This window comes from Camelina sativa, chromosome 4, assembly GCF_000633955.1.
Source record: "Camelina sativa cultivar DH55 chromosome 4, Cs, whole genome shotgun sequence".
Taxonomy (NCBI): Eukaryota; Viridiplantae; Streptophyta; class Magnoliopsida; order Brassicales; family Brassicaceae; genus Camelina; species Camelina sativa.
In genome coordinates this window covers 28,279,782-28,290,803 of record NC_025688.1, presented here as the reverse complement: position 1 = coordinate 28,290,803, position 11,022 = coordinate 28,279,782, and the positions used below count along the sequence as shown (strand labels likewise).

The following is an 11,022-nucleotide window of genomic DNA, read 5'->3' as shown; positions in this document are numbered from 1 at the left end:
GTGTCAAAGATCCTAAAGCTTGATGAGCGATGATTAGTTCCGGGAATGAAGAACATCTTAGGACCAAAGGCGACGACGGAAGCAGAGCGACGACAAGGCTCGGGAAGGAAAGAGAAATCGACGGAGACGAAGACATTCTCGGTCGTACTCTCCACAACCCTGCGGAGACTGAACCAGTGATAAGTCCGAGTACGCATATATTCTTCATCCATAGTTTCGTCCATGACGCAGATATAAAGAGAATCTTTTCCGAGGGAAGATCGAGTCTCTTGAATCTCAGCCGAGCAAACAAGACTACGCAAGTTCTTGGTGACGCAACAGAGGATTGGGTATAACCGTTTTGGTACGCGGGCTAAGACGTTTAATACCATGTCGCGTGGCAGTGACGTAAAGGATGACGGCGGTTGGTTGGTTTCTTGCGGTGGTTTGTCATGGAGTTTAGTTTGAAAGAGAAGACTAGAGAGAGATTAAACAAAAAAGAACTTGAGAATGAATGAAAAAGATTGAATTGCGATTTTTATTCAATCTTTGTTTCTGTTTATATAGCCAACTAACCATAACCATAACCGGTTTATCTATGAGATTATAAAAGAGCATGATCGTTAACATGGTCTTGCATCATTAATCGAGAGTTGAAGTGAGTGAACTTTTCGAAGGAATTGAGCTTTAATTCCAATTGGTTTCGTTTATATAAGCCAAACACCAAATTCCGGTTTATTTCTTCTCCCTAACAGTTTTAGTCGGTTAAATCCGGTTTATATTTGTTGTCTTACACATAGATGAGCATGAGACTTAGCTTAGAAGATCAAATTCTGCTAAAACTCTCTCTACTACAAGATCAAACTCCTATAAATTTTGATCTTGATCTGCAAGAGTTGTTCATAGAATAAAAGTACACTAAAAAATATTAAAAATATCCCAAAGCTAGAGATTTGAGTTAACCATTCAAAGAACATGCCATAAACCAATCTTTCTTGAGTCTTTGTAGGAGGCTGTAAAACTACTTTTATTAGCTGCATCAAACACCGCTTTAACGTTCTGAAAATCATCATCATCATGATCACAACATTTTGGCAGATTGAGCTGGAAAATATTTGGTCTAATTGTAAAATGTAACTTTGAGCATCATAGTTAGCTACCAGTTGTGTTTGAGTCTTTACATGGTTCTTGATCGTATACATTAAAGAACAATCTTTTTAAAATACATACTTGCTCTGTGGAGATTATGCAAGCACCTGGATAATTGATTGCAGGGAAAATATAATGTGGCAAAAGAACCATAATCTCAACCTTATTATGAATGTTCTCAAAGCTAGCTAGACCTGCTAATAAGTGAGAAATTAGCAAGAAGGAAAACATCTGCTACTCTGTAACTCAATGGTCTAAGCCTATTGTAATCTTCTTGACCTGTACTTGGCCTTTTACTCGTATTAACAATGGCCAAATCTGGTTTCCATTGTGTTCTAATTCATCCATCTTTTGTTTTTTAATTTTCTTGGTTAATAAAATGTGGATACCATCAAATATTGAGTATTATTCGGTTTAGTAGATACACAGTTTTGGTTTTCATTTGAATCGGTTTACTAGACAGGGCAAGAAACACATCAACTCCTATGTAACTGAGTGAATTACAAACACACAAACTTGCTAAGCAAATACTGCAAATTAGGTTAGGTGAAACAGAGCAAGATGCTGAAACCGCAACAATAATATAACTCATTCAAGAGCTGAAGAAGTAAATGATGATACCATCAATCAAGTATCCATAATATATCTCTCGTGTTTAACCCCAAAAGAGAAAGACAATGGTGCAATCTATACAGTCAAATGTATCCTCACTTCACTCCTATCCAAAACAAATCATTCTACACCAAAGAGAGTGCTAAACATTTATTGTCAACACTAGATCTCGAGTTTAACCAACCGACAGACAATGGTGAAAATCAAAGGTGCGAGGAACAATCCTAAGAAGTTGAGATGGTTCTGCAGTTCCATTGATTTCTGCTTCACTCCAAGCCAAACCAATCATTCTACACCAAATCTCTTTGCTTTCACTACTAACAAGACTAGGTTTCTCCCATAGAAACGCCAACTTCCCATAGTATTCAGCCATTGCAACGCCTTGAGCTTCGCCAAGATCCAAACCATAAACCAATCTCCATAGCTTCAGTTCAGTGTCATACCACATTAAACCGTAACTAAAGAAGTAAACGTAGAGCACATTGTCTATAACACACACTCCTGTGTTCCACCAGTCGCTAAATGACATCTGGGATGTCTCACAAGAACCATCTCTAGGATCGTAACATGTCAGGCATCGAAAAAAGCTTACAGCACAAACCTTTCTGTCTAGTGAAGCACCTGTTCCATGAATCCATATAAGTCTTTCTTTGTTATGGGGACTCGGAGCTGTTTCCCACGCTTCCGTCTTTAGATCAAAGCTTTCCGCTGTAAGCTCGTCTTCTTTGTATCCTCCGATCACATAGATCTTACCGCCGACTATTCCTACGCAATTGTACGTTCGGTTCACTAGCAAACTAGGTCCTTGACGAACCTTTCCAGATTGGGTGTCAAAGATCCTAAAGCTTGGTGAGCCATCATTAAGAATGAAGAACATCTCAGGACCAACGGCGAAGATGGAAGAAGAGACATGACAAGACTCGGAAAGGAAAGAGAAATCGACGGAGACGAAGACATTCTCGGTCGTACTCTTCTCAACCCTGCGGAGATTGAACCAGTGATAAGTACGCGTAATCACATATTCTTCATCCCTAGTTATGTCCTCGACGCAGATATAAAGAGAATCCTTTCCGATTAAAGATCGAGTCTCTTGAATCTCAGGCGACCGAACAAGACTACGCAAGTTCTTGGAGACGCAACAGAGGATTGGGTACAACCGTTTTGGTACGCGGGCTATGACGTTTAATACCATGTCGCGTGGCAGTGACGTAAACGATGACGGCGACGACATTGGAGACGACGACAGCGGTTGGTTGGTTTTTGGCGGTCGTTCGTCTCCATTAGAAACGGCGAGGTTAGTCATGGAGTTTAGTTTGAAAGACAAGACTAAAGAGAGATTAGAAACGGAAACTTGACAAGACTAAAGAGCATAAAAAGAGAAAATCTTTCACAGGAATTGAGATTCTATTCTATCTTTGTTTCCAAACCAAAACCCTTTAAAGAACTAAGTTCTCTCTTCCCTCGGCCTAACCCGATCGAAACCTCCAAAACACTCTCTAGCTTGGATGAGTCTTTACAACCTAGACTTCATCTCTAGACTTCATCTCTATAAACCGTAAATGAGAAAAGGAAATAAGAAAATAGAAATAATCCTAAATAGCTAAATAGAAATATTTGTAACATTAGTAAAAGAGTGTATTTGACAATCACACAAACTTGCTAGGAGAATACTGCAAAATCGATTAGGTGGAACAGAGCAAGATGCTCAAACCGCAACAACAAATGACTAAATCGAGAGTTGAAAGTACTAAACACATTCATAACCTTGAAAACACATTGTACTGATATTAAACATAATGACTAAAAAGCTCATAGAAAGCACTAAAACATCATCATTTACTAAAGAAAGTACTTAAACATCATCATCTATCATCAACAAGAGATCTCGTGTTTAACCAAGAGACAGACAACAACACATGTTATAGTCGCGAGGAACAATCGAGAGAAGTTGAGACGGTTCTGCAGTCCCATGAATTCCTGAATCATTTCTATCCAAACCAATCATTCTACACCAAATCTCTTTGCTTTTAGGACAAAGAAGACTTCGATTCACCCATAGAAAAGCCAACTTCCCATAGTATTCAGCCATTGTAACGCATCCAGCTTTGCCAATATCTGTGCCAATATCCAAACCATAAACCACCCTCCACAGCATCAGTTGAGAGTCATACCACATTAACCCGAATCTCAAGAAGTAAACGAAGAGCACATTGTCTATAACACACACTCCTGCCTTCCACCATCTGTCTTTAGGCAACTGAGGTGTCTCACAAGAACCATCTCTAGGATCGTAACAAGTCATGCCTCGACCAGAGATTAAAGCACAAACCTTCCTGTCTAGTGAAAAACTTGCCGCACAGCTCCATACAAATCTCCCATCTTCCTCAGGAATCGGCGCTTCTTCCCAAGTTTGCGTCTTTAAGTCAAATACTTGCGCTGGAATCTTGTCTTCTCTGTGGCCTCCGATCACATACATCTTACCGCCGACTAGTTCTACGCTATTGGATTGTCGCTTCACTAGCAAACTAGGTCCTTCACGAACCTTTCCAGATTGTGTATCAAAGATCTGGAGATTTGTTGAGCGAATATGAGTTCCGGGAATGACGAAAATCTCACGACCAACCGCGATGGTGGAAAGAGAGTAACCACAAGGGAACTCGATGGAGTTGAAGACATTCTCATCAGTCGTACTGTTCTCAATCCTGCGGAGAGCGAACCAGCGAGGAGTCCTGGGGTCTGTAGATTTGTCCATGAAGCATATATAAAGCGAATCCTTTCCGAGGAAAGATCGAGTCTTGTGGATCTCAGGCGAGCGAAGTAGACTCCTCAAGCTCTTGCATACGCAACGGAGGATCGGGTAATGCCTTCTTGGGACGCGGGCTAAGACGTTCAACACGATGTCGAATGGAAGCGACGAAAACGATGCCGGCGGTGTCTGGTTGGTTTTTCGCGGTGGTTCGCCGCCATTAGAGACGGCGAGGTTTGACATCGAGACTAGATTAGGGTAATAGAGTGAAGAAGAGTGAAGACTCTTTCACAGGAATTGTGGTTTTATTCAATTAGCCAAAAACCAAAACCCGGTTTATTTCTTCTCCGGTTCAGGTTTAATATGTTAAAACCGGTTTATCTTGAACTTTGAAAACTCAAAAGGAGCCAAACGTTTCACATTTACATAGATGATGAGACTTACCTTAGCTTAAAAAACCTCTGTTAATACACTCTCTACTACAATATCAAACTCTCGTAATGGTTGATCTGCATATTATGGTTCGTAGAAGAAACACACTAAAAATATTTTAAAGAAAGCAAAGACCATAGATTTTTGAGTAACTGATCAAAGAACATGGCAGAACCCAATCTTTCTCTTTTGCTTCGTAGTCTTTGAAGGAGGCTGTAAGACTACTTTTATCGCCGCATCAAACACCGTTTTTACATTCTACAAAACCATTATCATCATCACAAGTCTTTCTTTACAGCAATATATTTGTCTAATTGTAGAATGTAACTCAAGCACTAATGGTTAGTTACCTGTTGTGTTTTTGAGCTGCACTCTATATAAGCTAATGCTCCTATCTCCTTTCTTAGTTCTTGACCCTAAAAAGACAAATCTTTGATGTTATAAAAGATTTCTATTCTTAACATGGTTCGTGACATAGTAGTATATTTGAAGAAGAATCTTTAATGAAACTTACTTGTTCTGTGGAGATTGTACAAGCACCAGGATAGTTCATTGGGAATTGCTTGTCTTCTCTTAGATCTGCAAGACCAAGAAAATTTGATAGAACATTACATCCCTTACTCTTATTCATGTGAGATTCCTAAACATTCAGAGACGTAACGGATTTAACAGAATGGTTCATTTCTTCAACCTAATTTGGTTCCAACGAGAACTATAGGCACGGTCGGGGCATAATGTCTCAGCTCGGGAACCCACTGCGAAAGAAACCGATCCACAAACTAATGAGCTGGTGTGAGGAAGTAAGATTTTAGTGAAAAATATAATGGTAAAAAGAACCATAGTCTCAACAACCTTTTTAGCAATGTTCTCAAAGCTAGGCCTGCTAATAAGTGAGAAGGCAAGAATGAATACATCCGCTCCTCTGTAACTCAATGGTCTAAGCCTATTGTAATCTTCTTGACCTGTAATATAATGTTAAACACCCAAAAGACATACCACAAGACTCACAATTTTTGTCTGATTTTGTTTTTGAAAAAAAAAGCATGAGCAAAATCTGCAAGTGAACTCAGGACCAAAACAATTTTGCATCATGTGACTAACACAGATCAGTGTAAAGATTCAATTTTCTCAACTACTTAATAAGTTAAAAACTGAGAGAAACAAAGTCAAAAGACAGCAACAAGTTGGACATTTAGTAAAGAACATATTTACCAGCAGTATCCCAGAGACCAAGATTGACAGTTTTGCCATCGACTAAAACATTTGCACTGAAATTGTCGAACACTGTTGGAACATAATCCTGTAATAAGGAGATCAACAGTCACCAAAAAAGCCATAAAGAAAAGCAATCCAAGAAAGAGAGAGAGAGATTGATATATGTATACAGTGGGAAAAGTGTTGCTGGTGTAGGAGATAAGAAGACAAGTTTTGCCCACAGCTCCATCGCCAACAGTGACGCACTTTATAAACGTTGAAGCTGTTGTTGCTGATGTTGCAGCCACTGAAGCTGACATTGATTGAGAGAAAAATCTCTGATTTTTTTTACTTACCCTTTATCTCTTTCTCTCTTTCTGTACCTCTGGTTTAACTGAAGAAGGAGAATGAGACTTCTTGAGAGGAAAAAGCTTTCAAGATTTTTGAAAGAGTGGAAAAAAAAGGAGTCAACTTTAATTTGAGCTGTCAGAGAGGCAAAAGCCTTAAAATAGAGTCTATTTTTAATTCGGTGGGTTTGTTTTTTTCCCCATTTTTCAAAAATACAAAAGACTTTTGCTTTCCACAACTCTTCTGCACCCATTTCTTCAATTTGTCTTTTTAAAAAAAAAAAAAAATCAAATGTCCAAACTTATCCAGCAAAATAATGTTATAAGTGGTGTTTATGAGTTACATATCCATAACTAGATTTACAAGATCTTAAACTAGTTTTAATAATCTCTAAACTAATTTTAGTTTGTTTTTTTTCGATTTTAAGTTTGGACAATGGATCGACCAACCAAAACACATCATCATTAATAAGCAGGAAAGGCACAAGTCAATTATTACGACCGTGTTGATACAAAAATAGAAAAAAGTTTGAACTTTATGATTCCTTTCTTCCTAAGATTTAATTTAGAATCATTATCATAGATCATACTAGTTAAAAAAAAAAAGTACAAAATGAATGTTTTCTTCTATAACTACTGTCAGTATCATAAGGCCCAATAAGCAAAGCCCATTTGTAAAAAAAAAAGTAGAATTAAACAAAAAAAAAAAAAAGGATGAGCAGAGGAATGATAAAAAATCAAAGAGAAGAAAACAAAACAGTATTAGAGAGAAAGAGAATGACAAACAGGGAAAAGCAGAGCACCCTTTACCTCTTCTCTCTTTCTTCTGCTCTGTGATCAAAAAAATATCCTGAAACCCTAGATTTCTCCGCCTCTCTCTCTCTCTCTCTCCTTGTGTGTTCTGATGATAAGAAGAAGAAAGACGAAGACTTTGAGAATCTAAAAGCTTTGATTTTTTTTTTTCTTTTCATTGAGGGGGATTGAATCGAGTTATGTACAAGGATCGGAGCGGAGGAGGAGGAATAATGGGTGGTGGTGGATCATCGAGATCGGAGATCCTTGGTGGAGGAGCTATTGATCGGAAACGAATCAATGATGCTTTAGACAAACATCTTAAGAAAACTTCACCTTCTACATCTAGGGCTTTCTCTTCTAAGGATAAAGATTCTTTCCCTTCTACTTCCACTGCTAAATCTCAGCTTGATTCTCGCTCCCCAGATGGTTAGTTTCTTAAATTCTCACTCAATTTTACTACTATCTCGAGATTTCCTGATCTGGGTATATTAATAAAGTTTTGGTTTTTTTTTTTTTTTTGTTTTGTTTTGGTTTGCAGTTGAATCTGATACAGATAGTGAAGGATCAGATGTGAGTGGTTCAGAAGGTGATGATACATCGTGGATCTCTTGGTTTTGTAATTTAAGAGGGAATGAGTTTTTCTGTGAAGTAGATGAAGATTATATACAAGACGATTTTAATCTCTGTGGATTGAGTGGTCAAGTTCCTTACTATGATTATGCACTTGATCTTATTTTGGACGTTGAATCATCAAACGGTTAGTGAAAAAATAAAAACTGTATTGATATAATTAGGCTTTACTTTGTCTCATCTCTTTGTATAACTTGTGAAAAAATTTATTGGTTTAGGTGATATGTTTACTGAAGAACAGAATGAGATGGTGGAATCAGCTGCTGAGATGTTATATGGTCTTATTCATGTTCGTTATATTCTCACTACTAAAGGAATGGCTGCTATGGTAAGAAACAAGAGTTCTTCTTTAGTTTTTCATATCTTTGTTTCTGATTGATCGTTTAAATGATGTATTTTGCTGAATCTCTTTTGTAGATGGATAAGTATAAGAACTATGATTTCGGGAGATGCCCGAGAGTTTTCTGTTGTGGACAATCTTGTCTTCCGGTTGGGCAATCTGATATCCCGAGGTCGAGCACCGTGAAGATATACTGCCCAAAATGCGAGGATATTTACTACCCGCGATCTAAATACCAAGGCAGTATCCTTTTTTCCTTTGTTCAAAAAGGCATTAAATCTTATATATAGCATAACATGATGCATTCTACTAGCGATTAGCTTGTCTGCTTGCATAACTCTTTGTAGACAAAGAGTGTTGTCCTCTTGTCTTAGTGTTTTTTTTCCTTAATGCTTATTGCAGACATTGATGGAGCTTACTTTGGAACTACTTTCCCTCATTTGTTTCTCATGGCCTATGGGAACATGAAACCGCAGAAGCCGACTCAAAACTATGTTCCTAAGATCTTTGGCTTTAAGGTACACAACAAGCAATGATACTCTCACCAGTCCGGTGGTTGAATACAGTCTTTGGTGGCTAAACCACCTTTCTTCTGATGGTCACGGGTTTGAACTGGATGATACTAAGCTACGGTTGGGGGATGAGAAGAGCTAATGAGAAAAAGGTCGGACACTTTTAAGTCTTTCACTATATAATCTTGGAAGTTCAAAGTAGAATCTTCTCTATAGAACCGTTCTTTGGTGGGTACGTGGGTCTTGGGAAATTCTTTAGCTGTGAGTAATCAATTAAAATCATTTACCAGATGGGTGGATTTTGCTTAACTGTTGATTATAATTGCTGGGAATTTTATGTGTATTCTTACTTATCTTAAAGTTTCTTGTGTTATACGGAACTAATCTTCATTTATCAATCACTGGAGAATCGTGTTTTGTACTTTTTATACGTCGACAAGTCATGCCTTATGCGTAGTTTTGTTACATGGTGTTTCAGTCCCCTCAATATCCTCCTTGAATCGTGGACAATCAATAATACATTGACAAGTTGTTGAATTATTGAAAGGTAAAGATTGATCAAACGTGTACCAACTCCATTAAGCAATTGCCAGTTGAGCTTTGACAGTATACTTTAACCAACACTAAAGAATCAATGAAAGATCCATACAAATCTAAACATATACCTCTTTGTATGGACTGTAAATGTAAATGCTCATTACCTCGATATCATGAAGGATATTTATTAGATTTTGCCAGGATTTTGGGGATGCTAGCAGCTGAAATCACATTTGCTGCATCAACTTCAAATACAAATTCCTTAACACCTAGAATCCTAAAACTCACCATTGCCCATCAAAGGCTTAACGCTTCAACAGCTAGAGCTGTAGTCAGTTTTGATACTAATCTTAATTCCAATCAAAAAGCACTTCACCATTTGCATCTCTTAAAAACCCCATCCCAGACCTTTTGTTCCATGTCTCATCTGTGTTGCATGCACTTCAGAGCTCCATGAGAAAGAGGAAGCTAGCAACTGAGTCTTTCTTGATATAGGGCTTGTAATTAGAGGTGGAAACTTTAGAAGACTGATGGAGAAAGATCTCAATCAAGAGAACTCTGTATGCAAACTTCAGAAAACTTTGGAGGAAGCCAGGGAATCGGTCTTGATATGGGGCCTGTAATTGAAGCACAACATCTACTGCCTTCTCCAACACTTCCTTACCATTAGAGACGAACTAGAGGAAATGAATATATATGGACTGCCAAATATACCATTAAAAATGAATCTTATGATATTCTTGAAACCCCATGGCACAATCCTCTGGATACACCAAGCAACAAAGTTTTTGGTATACTGTATATGAAATGAAATAAGCAAAAGTCAGGATGTCCAAAAAATGCAGAAGGAGACAAAGGCCCAAACTAAACGTGCATAATGAACACTTGAAAAAGATCATGATCTATATTGTATATTAATTCTATCGTTTCATTGCGCTAGTTAAGTTAACAACCAAATCTTACATAAGAAAATTTTGAATGTAATAATAAATAAAGGTTGTTGTTAAGAAAGTCAAAGATGCACATTTTCTTCATTCCTTATAGAACAAGTAAACGAACATAAACTAGTTAACATATATGTATGTATGATGATGACCTTTGATTAGTTCTGACTAATTAATAACCAACTAACTACTCTTCATAGAAGGTTGGAAGTGTCAATGTCTTAATGTATAAAGGCTGCTTGAGAAAGCCCACTTTAGGCCCAAAAAAGAGCCGTCACTTTTACACATTTTTTAAAAAAAGATTCGCCGGAGTTCTTTAGTTATCGCCGTATATTGCATACCGCCAAGAACAATCGAAAGAGACTAATTTTGTTTTTTCGAAATCAAAACAAAACTTTCCAATTAGACAGCTACGGAAACGAATTATGTCGGTTTATTAAAGAAACGATCATACGAAGCATAAAAGAAAATTGAATATTTATTTTAGAACATATATAGTTATTATGCTCTGTTTCTTTATGAAACACAATCGAACAAAATTTCAAACCCCAAAGATTACAAAACCATGGAAGCTCTTCTTCTTACACTTCTCTCTCTTTCTGATCTCTCCCGAAAACTCCACATTCATTTACATGAAACCAGAACTACAATTTTCTCAGATTCCGATCTGATCCAACATATAGAAACAGAGCAGAAACTTTTGCAGCTCTTTGGGAGAAAGATATTATGAGTCGTCTGTGTGGTTTAAGAAGAAGGGTTTTTGATTCGAAGGATAATAGATTTAAAAAAAAAAAAAAAAAAAAAA

At 37.5% G+C, this 11,022-nt stretch overlaps 5 protein-coding genes across 7 annotated transcripts in view; 1 reads left to right on the top strand and 4 right to left on the bottom strand.

Annotated features, from left to right (window-relative positions):
- The window catches only part of LOC104784404 (F-box/kelch-repeat protein At2g44700-like), a 2,719-nt gene extending 2,348 nt beyond the window's left edge, over positions 1–371 (bottom strand). Inside the window, exon 1 of the mRNA XM_010509433.2 lies at positions 55–371. Coding sequence (XP_010507735.2) covers positions 55–371 — 317 coding nt within the window. The remainder of the gene's footprint in view (positions 1–54) is intronic.
- On the bottom strand, positions 1,916–3,043 carry LOC104784403 (F-box/kelch-repeat protein At2g44700-like). The gene has a single exon (XM_010509432.1). It carries the CDS (start codon positions 3,041–3,043, stop codon positions 1,916–1,918), a length of 1,128 nt encoding a protein of 375 aa, XP_010507734.1.
- LOC104783020 (F-box/kelch-repeat protein At2g44700-like) lies at positions 3,423–4,834 on the bottom strand. The gene has a single exon (XM_010508096.2). It carries the CDS (start codon positions 4,727–4,729, stop codon positions 3,632–3,634), a length of 1,098 nt encoding a protein of 365 aa, XP_010506398.1. The 5' UTR covers positions 4,730–4,834; the 3' UTR covers positions 3,423–3,631.
- Positions 4,851–6,588, bottom strand: LOC104783021 (rac-like GTP-binding protein ARAC9). 2 transcript variants are annotated; one of them, XM_019245084.1, is made up of 7 exons: positions 6,304–6,588; positions 6,131–6,218; positions 5,771–5,880; positions 5,610–5,697; positions 5,433–5,497; positions 5,269–5,334; positions 4,851–5,176 (listed from the first exon to the last, which is right to left on the bottom strand). In XM_019245084.1, the coding sequence occupies exons 1-7, from the start codon at positions 6,430–6,432 to the stop codon at positions 5,075–5,077; spliced, it is 648 nt and encodes a 215-aa protein (XP_019100629.1). In that variant the 5' UTR covers positions 6,433–6,588; the 3' UTR covers positions 4,851–5,074. The 2 variants fall into 2 exon arrangements, with proteins under 2 accessions (XP_019100629.1, XP_010506399.1); XM_010508097.1 differs by having other exon boundaries at positions 5,610–5,673.
- Positions 7,213–9,159, top strand: LOC104783019 (putative casein kinase II subunit beta-4). Of its 2 annotated transcripts, none has more exons than XM_010508095.2 (5): positions 7,213–7,680; positions 7,793–8,011; positions 8,103–8,212; positions 8,302–8,464; positions 8,627–9,159. In XM_010508095.2, the coding sequence occupies exons 1-5, from the start codon at positions 7,452–7,454 to the stop codon at positions 8,758–8,760; spliced, it is 855 nt and encodes a 284-aa protein (XP_010506397.1). In that variant the 5' UTR covers positions 7,213–7,451; the 3' UTR covers positions 8,761–9,159. The 2 variants fall into 2 exon arrangements, with proteins under 2 accessions (XP_010506397.1, XP_010506396.1); XM_010508094.2 differs by having other exon boundaries at positions 7,214–7,680; positions 8,302–8,467.